The 12,634-nt window shown below is 39.9% G+C and overlaps 1 protein-coding gene across 3 annotated transcripts in view; it reads left to right on the top strand.

Moving 5' to 3' along the window:
• Window positions 1-5,979, top strand: part of nphp4 (nephronophthisis 4) — a 144,497-nt gene extending 138,518 nt beyond the window's left edge. For 2 of the 3 annotated variants that reach the window (XM_020051867.2, XM_034295795.1), the window contains exons 28-29: window positions 1,660-1,803; window positions 3,395-5,978. In XM_020051867.2, the coding sequence (XP_019907426.2) occupies window positions 1,660-1,803; window positions 3,395-3,535 (285 nt within the window). In that variant the 3' untranslated portion in view covers window positions 3,536-5,978. Of the gene's footprint in view, window positions 1-1,659; window positions 1,804-3,394 lie in introns of all 3 variants that reach the window. The other variant, XM_020051866.2, reaches the window with a different exon arrangement.
• The last annotated feature ends 6,655 nt before the right edge of the window (window positions 5,980-12,634 follow it).

The following is a 12,634-nucleotide window of genomic DNA, read 5'->3' as shown; positions in this document are numbered from 1 at the left end:
ATGACTATGTAGGAGGATTTGGCTCCCCAGAAAATGTCCTCTTAAACCACTTCTAAAATTCTGTGTGTGGGATCAAAATGTGGTCCTGCATTAAATGATGTTAAGCCTATAAAGCCTTTTCAATGCGTTCATAAGCAATATATACATATTTCACAAAGCATCTACAGTATAAAGGTATGTCATGCATTATGAAGGGTTAAAAAACATGACCTAACAGTGTGATATACTCCCGAACGTCAAAGGTGACGTAACCCGCTATGTTTAATAGGACATAAAACTTTATAAAGGGTGACATGTTGTGCTGCCAGATGGTACACATTCTAATGGGAAGTCATGTTAGTCACACCACGAAACACTTACCTTGATGAAAGCCCCGAGCAGAAGGACATTCATAGTGGATTTATTTTAGAACCAAGTTACATGTTCCTTAGTACTCTAAACATGCACACAACCTTATAACAAGCCATATCATGAGGTGTTATAGACTGTCTGTCAGTGTTTACATGAATCCACTCCCCCAATGAAATAGCAGCCACAAAATGTTGGCACATTATGGCTGGTGGTAATGAAGCCCTGGTCTTTAGCATAGGAACAGAAGGGGAATACCCAGCTGGTGCCTGGGAAGTCTCAGGTAAAACTACTCCAAATGGTCTAGGTTTCAATACAAACACATGCATGGTTTTCGGATCCATTAACCAATCTTAGTACCATCAACACTGTTCAGTAACATTTGGATCATGAAAGACCTTACATTAATCTGTACAATGCTAGTAACCTATGTATTCACACTTTCTGTAGAGTCCTGTAAAACTTCTGAGAAACCTTTGGTCATTAATAACACACCCATAAAGACTCTTGTAAGATGCTGTACTTACCTTAAAGTCAGATCCTTTTGGTCATTCATGAAACATTTATAGTATAATCTGTCACTGCCCAGCAACACTTTAGTCAGAACCCTTTTGCCATTCATCCACATATTCTTACATGCTGCAGAAGTCGTAGATGTGCCCCATCAGGAGCTGTTGGCCGTGTTGTGTTCAATGGCTTCTCCTCTCTCGAGCTGTTACCTATGTGTTTGACAGCGCTGGCTGTGGTCCTGTATTTCCAGGCCCTGCTGCCCCTAATAGGACGTTTGTGTGGGGCTGATAGGAGAAAGTGTGGCTTCGGCACATTACCATCCACTTTGGCAACTCTACTTATAATTCTGGTCTATGTGGCCAAATAACTCTATGCTAATGACATCCACAAAATGTCAAGACCTTGCCAAAACAGCATCAGTACTTGAATTGTAACCTGAGTTTTGGTCCAATGTCATAGATAGCTCTATATTACAATATCTTGTATCTCTTGTTTCATTGGTATAACTGTATAGATCCGTTACCAGAGGGCTAAGGTACACATTTTTACTATATCCCGTAATCATTGAGGTCAGGATCTGATTTTCACGGGACCTAAACCTGTTTTGTGTCTCTGGTGTTGTGTTTATTTCCTAGACAGTGATCTTACTTCAGTTTTGTTGTTCCCCTCCACTACAGACAGAAAGGAGGGTAGGCTTGACTAATCCTAGACCTGTGTTTTGTTGCTCCCCTCCACTGCAGACAGAAAGGAGGGTAGGCTTGACTAATCCTAGACCTGTGTTTTGTTGCTCCCTCGTGGCAGACTTTCGAGGTATGTGCCCCTGTAGGTGGGGGGCGGGGCAGTACGCGAAAGATCACCTACACCAACCCCTACCCCACCAGCCGCGTTCTCTTGCTGCACTCTGACCACCCAGACCTGCTCCAATTTAAAGAGGACCGCTTTGAGGTGAGCTTCAAAATCAAGCACAACTCTGCCCTGGTGTCATGCTCAAATAATATTTAATGAGTTGGGGGGGGGGTTTAAAGGGGAGAAAGAACAAGAAAATGACTAATTCACTAAGAGTTGGGTGTAGTACTTTACCTGGGCCATATTCATTATGCTGTAAATGGAAGAAACCTGACTCAAACAGGAAAAGGACTACCTTGACCATTAAGAAATACTTTTTTACAAAGTTTGAAAACTGTTTTAATGATGTGTTGAAATGAATAGAATGAACTAACTAAATTCTTTACCACTTTGGCTCTGGGACACTAGGACATTGTTTTTATGACCTAATATGAATAATGGATCCATTACAGCTGTTGATTTACTTCCATCATTATCCCCAGTATCTCTAATAGGAGACTCCATGAACAGGTCACAATCATTTCGACATAAACAGGTTCTCTCTACATCATTGGCTTTCATTTGTTGTCATTTGCGAGCGGGGCTGGTAGAGCATACTGCGTGTAAATGAAAATAGAATCACTCGGATTTAAATGGCCGGGCTGTCATTGGAAAATTAACTACAAAAAATGAGTCATGTTTGTACCAATTGTAAATAGAGAAATTGAGAGACTGAGAGGGTTGAAAAAAAAGCTGTTCTCTGTTTAGTCAGCACAGCTATGGTTCCAATTTTACCTAAACAATTTGTTTAAAATTGAATGGAGTCATATCCCACACCCTAATAAATTACTACAATGCCATAATAAAAACATTTATGACCCAAAAAAAGCAGGATCGATACAGTTATAACTTTCTGGAAATTGCTGGATTAATCTCACACATTGATCTCACACACCATATCTTAACTGTCCGTTAAATGGAATATACGTATTGTAATTTAGAACTTTGTGGCTAGCCACAAACAAACAGTATGTTTATGGAATTCTGTTAATATTAAAAGCATAACACAACATGTTGGCTGGGCTTTATTTGGAGTGAGAGCACAACAAAACAAAGAGCCTGTTTCAAAAGCTTAAATATTGCAGGAACACCAGGCACTGTTGTAAAAAACTATTTCCCGTTTTACATAATGACTCTTACTGTGGCTGACTTTCCTCTAATTAGCCAATTATAGTGGCAAACAGTTTTGTTGATTTGAGCTTTTATACTGTCGAATCGCACACATCCCTAATAGACATCATGTGATGTACTGGCAGTCACACGCTGTTGCATGAATATTACCTGAGAATATTAATAGCTGTCCTATACTATGGTGAAATACACCTATAAAGCAATACATAAAAAAATCCATCTTGCACTATAAAATATAATTTTGGCATATTAGGCTGATGGCAGAAGTGATGTTTCAATAGTTGGTTCAATACAATACTTTGTTGTAAAACGTTTTGCAATGAAACACTAAAGCTGGTGCTTTCATTAGAAAAGCTCCTGTCACAAAACCTCCTCATATTCTGCCCCCTAAACAAAACTTGGCTGCTAGAGTGGGCCTGCAGGTTAAACCTGTGTGGTATTCATTATTACTTCCTCCTTGTTTCTGTCATTTTTGTTTTGTATAATACCTAATGAATATGAACCTGCTATTTTTTTTCAGATTGGAGGAGGGGAGACCTATAGCATTGGGCTGCGTTTTGCCCCCAGCCAAAGTCCCGGCGCTCAGGAGATCCTCATCTATGTGAACAACATAGATGAGACCACAGAGGAGACCTTCTGTGTGAAGGTGAAATATACCTAAATGCACTGCGACTCAACTGTGCACATCAACAACTACAGTACAGAACAAAATGGTTTGCAATGAAAGACAGCTCAGAAATATTCAGTATAAATGAGCTACTCAGAAGGATTATTACACATGTATAATTCAAACATGCAGTCTTGTGTTCTATAACTGCCTCACCACACATGAACTATATATTTTTTTATAGATAACCTTTTTCCATTGTATGTTAAACAGGTGATGTTTCAGACCTTAGTAAGACTTGTATGTCTAGGAATACATGTAATGAAGAAGAATTTATTGCCTGGAAAAACATGTTGTTGTGTTTGCATAGCATTACACTAAAATGGGTCATGTTTCAAGAATCAAACGCATCTACAGTATAGGATGCCAAAAGAAAGGCCCTGAAGAGAGTACCTGTTATCTCCAAACACTGAACAGCTAGAGGTAAACACACACAATTTCACTAATTACATTTTACATTTAAGTAATTGAGCAGATGGTCTTTTCCAGAGCAACTTATAGTAGTGAGTTCATACAACCCCCCATCTCCATGGAAATTGAACACACAACCTGGCATTGCAAGCACTATGCTCTAACAACTGAGCTACATGATTCATTGTTTTCAGGCTCAGATATGTGTGCTTCTTTTTTAACATCAGAAGATTACCAGACACCCAACAGGTGTGTGTTTGGACCCCTGCCTTGGTGCAACAGACAGTCCAATCAAGAAGAATGATCCTGTCTTTTGTTTTGTGTCATTCTTTAATTGACAGTTTACTAAAGTGAAATGATTAAGGGGGATGTATTTATCTTTGGATGCAGGCATCTTTTTTTCCCAGACAACCACAGAAACCTTTATTGGACTAGGTTTAATTAGATTTTCCAAAACAACGTGTCTTTTTGACGAGGCTCGCCTCTCCGTTCCATAGCTCTCATTAACGTTGGCATCAACCCTTTAAAAATTCTCTTCTCCTTTTCTCTTTCCCTCCCTCCACCTCTCCTCTTTTCCACATGCCTCTCTTTTCCTATCAGAGCCTGATTCCTGAACATTCTGTCAACAACCCATCTTATATAAGCATACCGCGCGAGTTACACAACCTTTCTCTCTCTTCCTCATTAGAATGCAGGCAGCAAAAGCATATACTGCTCATATTCAGGAGAGAAGGTGAGAAGAGAAAGAATTGAAGGTATGAAATAGGTATTTAATATTTTAGTAATTGTTTTACATAACATTTAACTTTTTTCTATGGTTTGGACTTTACGTGGCTAGAGAACTATCCGTTTTTTTTATTCAATTTTTATTTTCCTGTTTCAAGATTTCCTACATTAGGCTTAGTTCTAATCATCCACAATGAAACGCTGTGACTGCCACCCCATTCTCTATATAGTGTATTCTTATTACACTGCTTAGCGCACTATATTGCAGAACAGTGTGCAAACTCTGACGGAGCCTTACATTTTCACTCACACGCGGTCAAAGGCACAACATGGTGATGGCTCTTGGCGTGTTAGTAAGAAGCCCTTGATGGAGTGGGTTTACCGTTCATGTCTACCACCAGCACTACCCGGTTCAGTGGCAGCCTCCCTAAAACACACCATCAAACACAGACAGATACACTCCAGCACAGCAGAAGTTGCACGATGCTTCTGTGGGTTTGAATGTGGATTGGCCAGAAATAATCTGCCATGTTTACGAGAACACCAAAGAGTAGTAAATATCAAAGGCGGAGTAAAGGCTGGGGTAGATTCTGTTCAAGTCTTAGGTACTCTGTTCAGTTGTGACAAGCAATGTGGTTCTGGTTCATGGTTCAGTGTGGTGGGAAAGTGTGTGTGTGTGGGTGCATGTGTCAGAGCGAAAGCCAGTGTGAGAGGAGGTTCTTTCTGTCTGCAAGAGTGAAAACAGGAGAGAGAACGACCAAAGAGAATTTAAAAGGAGGAGAGTGGAAGCAGAAGCAAAATGAAAGCAAGAGTAGCAGCTCTTTTATGTCATCAAATAGGACTGGCAGGCCAAAGGGACTCTCGACAATCAGAATGGAATTCAATTACCTGTGTGGGAATTATTGCATTAGCCGTTTGCTAACAATAAATAACATCAGCCAACTCTAAGCACAAAGGAATAATGCTGGGCTCAAGGAATTTCTTTTCAGTAGATGGCAGTCTTACACACTTGAAAATACCTCTTTCCTTCTCTCTCTTTCTCTCTTTTCTGAATGAAGTTTGAGCTTTCACCTCGAAAATACCTCTTTCCTTCTCCAATTTTCTCTTTCTCCCGCTCTTCTGAATGAAGTTTGAGCTTTCCCCTCAAACTGGATGAGGATCTCTACTATCATCATATGCTTGTGCGGCGATTGCATGTCTGCCTCAATGCTTCTGTAACTCAATTCATGATCAATTTCTGTCCCCATTATTTTGTAGCTTTTCATTTTTGTTAATATATTTATATTTTTGATATGCTATGTAATAAAATTCCAATTGTTTCAAACTGTTTTGTTGATATCAATGTATTCTGATTGATGCAAAATATATAAATCCAGTATCAACCACAGTATTTATATTTCAGTGCCATAAGGATGGTCACTCTGAAAAAACTTGAATACTGTTTTTACCACTGGTATGAAGGTCTACCACTAGTATGAAGGTCTACCACTAGTATGAAGGTCTACCATTAGTATGAAGGTCTACCACTGGTATGAAGGTCTACCACTGGTATGAAGGTCTACCACTGGTATGAAAGTCTACCACTGGTATGAAGGTCTACCACTAGTATGAAGGTCTACCACTAGTATGAAGGTCTACCACTAGTATGAAGGTCTACCACTGGTATGAAGGTCTACCACTGGAATGAAAGTCTACCACTGCTGTGAACGTTTACCACTGGTATGCACACAATCAAACACACACAAGCAGCTGCACATATAACCCTGGGTTTTAGTGATGTCCTTGGAGATGCATCAAGATTTGGTATTTTTGGAATTATAAGTGTTGGGCCAATTTGTAGAACAATAACAAAAAAGTAAAGTTTGAATTTAATGTAACTATAAACGTTTTTCATTGCCTCTTGCTCTTTAAGCAGAGTCACACCCAAAGGTAACCTCTCCCTTTGTTACCTTTGAAGAGTTCCTATATTACTGGTCCTATTTAACTACCCATACAATAGATGCAGTGGTTTTGGAGAATATTCAGACCCCTTCACTTTCTCCATATTTTGTTGTGTTATAGACTTATATCAGTTAGTAGAATTGATAATATTTCTATTTTGCCATCAGTCTACAAACAGTACTTCATAACAAATCGAAAACATGTTTTTAGAAATGTGTGCCAATTTATAGAAAATATAAATATCTTGGGTACATAGGTATTCAGACCCTTTTTTCAGTACCTTTAGTAGTACTTAGAAGTGCTTTGGCAGCGATAACCTTTGGGTCTTCTTGGATCTCTCAATACAAAATCTGTGCAGATCCTCTCAAGTTCTGTCAGATTGAATGGTTGAGCTTTGGCAAAATTTGATCTTCAGGTCTATTCACAGATGTTCAATGGGGTTCCAGTCCAGGCTTTGGCTGTGGCACTCAAGGACATTAATTGAATGAATCAAAAGCCACGCCAGCGTTATCTTGGTGCATCAGATCATTGTCCTGATGAAAGATTAATCTTTTCCCCAGTCTGTGGTTTTTCTGTGTATTTTGCAACATTCTTTCTTCCCTCAATCCTGACCAATCTGCCAGTTCCCCCAACTTAGTTTGACACTTAGTTTGTATCACAGGGCCAAGGTGGGGATAGATCACAATAGCCCTCAGAACATCTCCCCCTGCTTAGGTCTTTTTCCCCCCTGGATTCCCAGGCCATACAGAACCTCAGCACAATACGCTTAACTCAGAAACTCAGGACAACAATGCATCCAAACTCAGTACAAACAATACAACAATTAAGAATAATTACTTTCTCTGAGGGACCTGATATACTAATGGCAGCAAGCAGAGTTGGCCCAGTGTCAGCAGGCCTAATGGAAGACTGACAAACAGATAAGGTATTAGCAGGATATGGTCTCTTCTCCAGTCCCACTTACGGAAGAGATCCGTATCCCCGGACAGAAGAAACGACGTAGAGACGTCACTGATGGCCTGGCCCCGCCTCTGTAGTCAATGAAATGCACAACACACACTGGTGTGGCTTTCAGTCAAAGTATATCTAAAGACAAACTAACTAGAAACGATCAATCTCCCACACCCACACAAACAAGATAGTACTCAGTTCCCTTATCTGTATCCTGTTGTGTAGCCTTAATGGATCTCTCCCTCAGCTCTTGGATCGGAATGGTCGCTTTTCCCCAACTCAGACAGGCAGTAGCAGGTTCTCCCTCTAGATCGTTCCTTTCCAGCTTGCTGACACCTCTGTTTCAGCACCATTTCAAGAACATACATCACAGCGGACGATGTATTTCATGTACAACCCTAATACCTATTTATTTTTCCACTATTTATTTGCAAACTATATAATCATTTCTTGAAATGCATCAATCAATACTGCCAAGAATGCCTTACGTTGTCATGGAATCTTTAGTCAAATTTAGCTTATTAGCTTCTTATATAAATATTGCTCTGTTTTATATATTGTATAAAAAGCTGTTCCAATTTAGAGGCAGTGACATTTTAATAACAGGCTTGATTATATACTGTAAATGTGGCAGAAGGTATCCCACATTTTCTTTAATTCTCTTTAATTATAATACATTTTAATAGGGGTATTCTTCTAAAGTGCTTTGGTTACTGTTACAGACCAAGTACAAACAATGAATGTCATGATCTAATGTAAAAATATTTACTTGAACTATGGCCTGCAAGGAGCACCAAAAAGGGCTGGTTGAGGTTACATCGTTTAAATCAAAAGCTATTTCTATATGATAATGCTGTAGGATTTGCTCCACTGGTTTCATTTTGTAGGACACTCTTATCTGCGTAAATTATGCTCAGATAGCCACAATAGCCTATTGGCTACTGTCTGAAACTGTAAGTGGATACAGCCTCAGTGTTCACTGTAATTGCTTGCCAGAAGTTGCACAGCATTTCACAACATTAAAGTTTTTGCTAAGCAGACCAGACATTTGCCCAGCAACATAAAACATTTGTGAAACTTGGTTGTGGTTGTGCCCGTCCCCCATCCCCGATCACAAAGCCCTTGCAAACCTTCATTCTATTTAACTATGAATATGCTCATAACTGCCCATTGAGTCTGGGGTGGAATGGTAAGCCCCAGTCAGATGTTGATACTGAACATAACCTCATTTCACAGATTAGTTGTATATGAATTTAATTCCTGGGATACCTGGTTGGATAGGGACAGCACTTTTCTGAGTGGGGCAGTTTCCGGTTCAAGACAGGATGCATGTATGAAAATGCAATGTAAGTTATGAAAGCATGTCTATGATTCTACCGGGAAGAATGAGGATAAGATTTAAAGTGCATGGAGGGACAGGTACAATAGGCTCAGGACATTAATGGTAATTGAAAATGAGTATGCACAAAAGCAACCCCTCAATTCATTTATTCTGCCTTTTATTAAAATCAACCCAAATGGGAAAGGCCACATAATTTGAATTATACAGACTATGGCTGCATAAACTGTGTCACTGTAATTGTATTTTAATTCAAAAAACTTTTTAAAAGATAAAATACTGTATATACCCCAGTATGAAAAAAGGTTGGGTGATCTACTTGAAAGACTGTTGGAAAATCACACGGAATGTTGTTAAAATGAAATTATTAAATCTGTTACATAATCTGTTAGATAGCCACTGTGGAAGGGGATTTAAATTACTTAAGAGGTTTCCCATTATGATTTTTGAATAGAAAATAATTTCCTATTTCCTGGATTTAATCAAGGGGAGTTTTGAAAACTGTTCACTGGAGAAGTGTTTTAATATGCGGCCAGTCCTGATTGTGGCCAACTGCACACCTGTCAGCAGAATGTTTGCACGTAATTAGGAAAGCAAGCTTAATAGCTCCCCATGATGGAAGTGAGAGATGCTTTAATGTTCCTCCAGCTTACATGCAGCTCGCAGCCCCCTACCTATTCTGCAAGACTGTAGAGAATATCTCTCCTGAACCGCTGGTTGTTTCGTGTTCCATATATGGTTATTAGGAGTCATAAACCATTTAATTCATTCATACAACAATTTTCATTGTTTTAACATAAAACAAAAACAACATGCATGAGCTAATAGAGAACACAAAAACAACACAAACCCTACATCAACCCTGTCCCTGGATAATAAAGACCTCAATCACTCCAACTCTGCATTTACCCTTGCAGTCTTCCACCCAATGCCAATCGCCCGAGTGCAAGAAGTATGTTTTAATCTAATCTAAAATTGTATATAAATGCGGTTAAGCAGAACAAAGACAGGAATTCAAAACAACTCCACCTACGCACTAACAAGGTTGTTTAGTATATGCAATTTGACACCTGCTAAAGTACTGTAAACGTATTGACTGTACATACTTTTTAGAAGGGTTGATTAAGATTCACACCTCTCAAAAAGACTGATACATATGCATAATCTGTAGTTTTACCCAAATAATGTACTTGGTAATCAACATTATTTTCTTCATGAAAGACACTATCCCATTTGACAAATTTTAGGGAGCTTTTTATGGACACTAAGCCTAGACCAAGACTAAAGCAAGGTCATTGTAAATTCCCCTGCCTGGAACAAGTGAACACGGATTTTCTGAATTTTTTTTTTTTCAATCTACACAATACCCCATAATGACAAGGCACATTTTTTTTTTTTTTGAAATGTGTGCTATTTTAATTGTTAATGGAAAACTGAAATGCTTTGTCATGACACTCCAAATTGAGCTCAGATGCATCCTATGTCCTTTGATCATCGTTGAGATGTTTATAGAACTTAATTGGAGTCTGTGGCAAATTCACTTGGCTGGACATGATGTAGAAAGGCACATATCACTCTGTGTAAGGTCCCACACTTAAAAATCAAGCCAGAAACAGAAATCAAGCCATTAATTTCAAGGAACTCTCTGTAGACATCCTAATTACCAGGCTAATACCATCCCTGTGATGTAGTATGGTGGTGGGTGTATCATGCCATGGGGATGCTGTTCAGCTGTAGAAACTGGGATACTGGTCAGAACAGAACAAAATACTGTGAAAAGAAAAACTGATTTGGAGCGCAGTGGATACTGTATTGATTCATATTTTAGCATGAGAACTAGGGCTGTCACAACAACCGCATCTTGGCAAAATTGCTGTGGTGTCATAATACTTGGAAAACGACTGCAATGCCATTTTGTTTTTAATTACACTCACCTAAAGGATTATTAGGAACACCTGTTCAATTTCTCATTAATGCAATTATCTAATCAACCAATCACATGGCAGTTGCTTCAATGCATTTAGGGGTGTATTAAAACTGGAATCTCCTGAACTCCAAACTGAATGTCAGAATGGGAAAGAAAGGTGATTTAAGCAATTTTGAGCATGGCATGGTTGTTGGTGCCAGACGGGCCGGTCTGAGTATTTCACAATCTGCTCAGTTACTGGGATTTTCACGCACAACCATTTCTAGGGTTTACAAAGAATGGTGTGAAAAGGGAAAAACATCCAGTATGTGGCAGTCCTGTGGGCGAAAATGCCTTGTTGATGCTAGAGAGGAGAATGGGCCGACTGATTCAAGCTGATAGAAGAGCAACTTTGACTGAAATAACCACTCGTTACAACCGAGGTATGCAGCAAAGCATTTGTGAAGCCACAACATGCACAAACTTGAGGCGTATGGGCTACAACAGCAGAAGACCTCACCGGGTACCACTTATCTCCACTACAAATAGGAAAAAGAGGCTACAATTTGCACGAGCTCACCAGAATTGGACAGTTGAAGACTGGAAGAATGTTGCCTGGTCTGATGAGTCTCGATTTCTGTTGAGACATTCAGATGGTAGAGTCAGAATTTGGCGTAAACAGAATGAGAACATGGATCCATCATGCCTTGTTACCACTGTGCAGGCTGGTGGTGGTGGTGTAATGGTGTGGGGGATGTTTTCTTGGCACACTTTAGGCCCCTTAGTGACAATTGGGCATCGTTTAAATGCCATGGCCTACCTGAGCATTGTTTCTGACCATGTCCATCCCTTTATGACCACCATGTAGCCATCCTCTGATGGCTACTTCCCGCAGGATAATGCACCATGTCACAAAGCTCGAATCATTTCAAATTGGTTTCTTGAACATGACAATTTGTGGGATGTGCATCCCACAAATCTCCATCAACTGCAAGATGCTATCCTATCAATATGGGCCAACATTTCTAAAGAATGCTTTCAGCATCTTGTTGAATCAATTCCACGTAGAATTAAGGCAGTTCTGATGGCGAAAGGGGGTCAAACACAGTGTTAGTATGGTGTTCCTAATAATCCTTTAGGTGAGTGTATATACACTGACCAAAATTATAAACGCAACACCTTTTTTTTTGCCCCCATTTATCATGAGCTGAACTCAAAGATCTAAGACTTTCTCTATGTACTCACAGGTGTGGCATATCAAGATGCTGATTAGACAGCATGATTATTGCACAGGTGTGCCTTAGCCTGGCCACAATAAAAGACCACTCTAAAATGTGCAGTTTCACTGTATTGGGGGGTCCAGGGCCGTCCGAAAACAGTCAGTATGTGGTGTGACCATCATTTGCCTCACGCAGTGCAACACATCTCCTTTGCATAGAGTTGATCAGGTTGTTGATTGTGGCCTGTGGAATGTTGGTCCACTCCTCTTCAATGGCTGTTCAAAGTTGCTGGATATTGGCAGGACCTGGAACGCGCTGTCGTACACGCCGATCCAGAGCATCCCAAACATGCTCAATGGGTGACATGTCCGGTGAGTATGCTGGCCATGCAAGAACTGGGATGTTTTCAGCCTCCAGGAATTGTGTACAGATCCTTGCAACATGGGGCCGTGCATTATTATGGTGCAACATGAGATGATGGTCGTGGATGAATGGCACAACAATGGGCCTCAGGATTTCGTCACGGTATCTCTGTGCATTCAAAATGCCATCAATAAAATGCACCTATGCCATCTGCCCAGTACAGTGAAAACCGGGAT

The sequence above is a fragment of the Esox lucius genome, chromosome 12 (assembly GCF_011004845.1).
Source record: "Esox lucius isolate fEsoLuc1 chromosome 12, fEsoLuc1.pri, whole genome shotgun sequence".
Classification (NCBI taxonomy): domain Eukaryota; kingdom Metazoa; phylum Chordata; class Actinopteri; order Esociformes; family Esocidae; genus Esox; species Esox lucius.
This window is presented reverse-complemented; position numbering and strand designations above follow the sequence as displayed.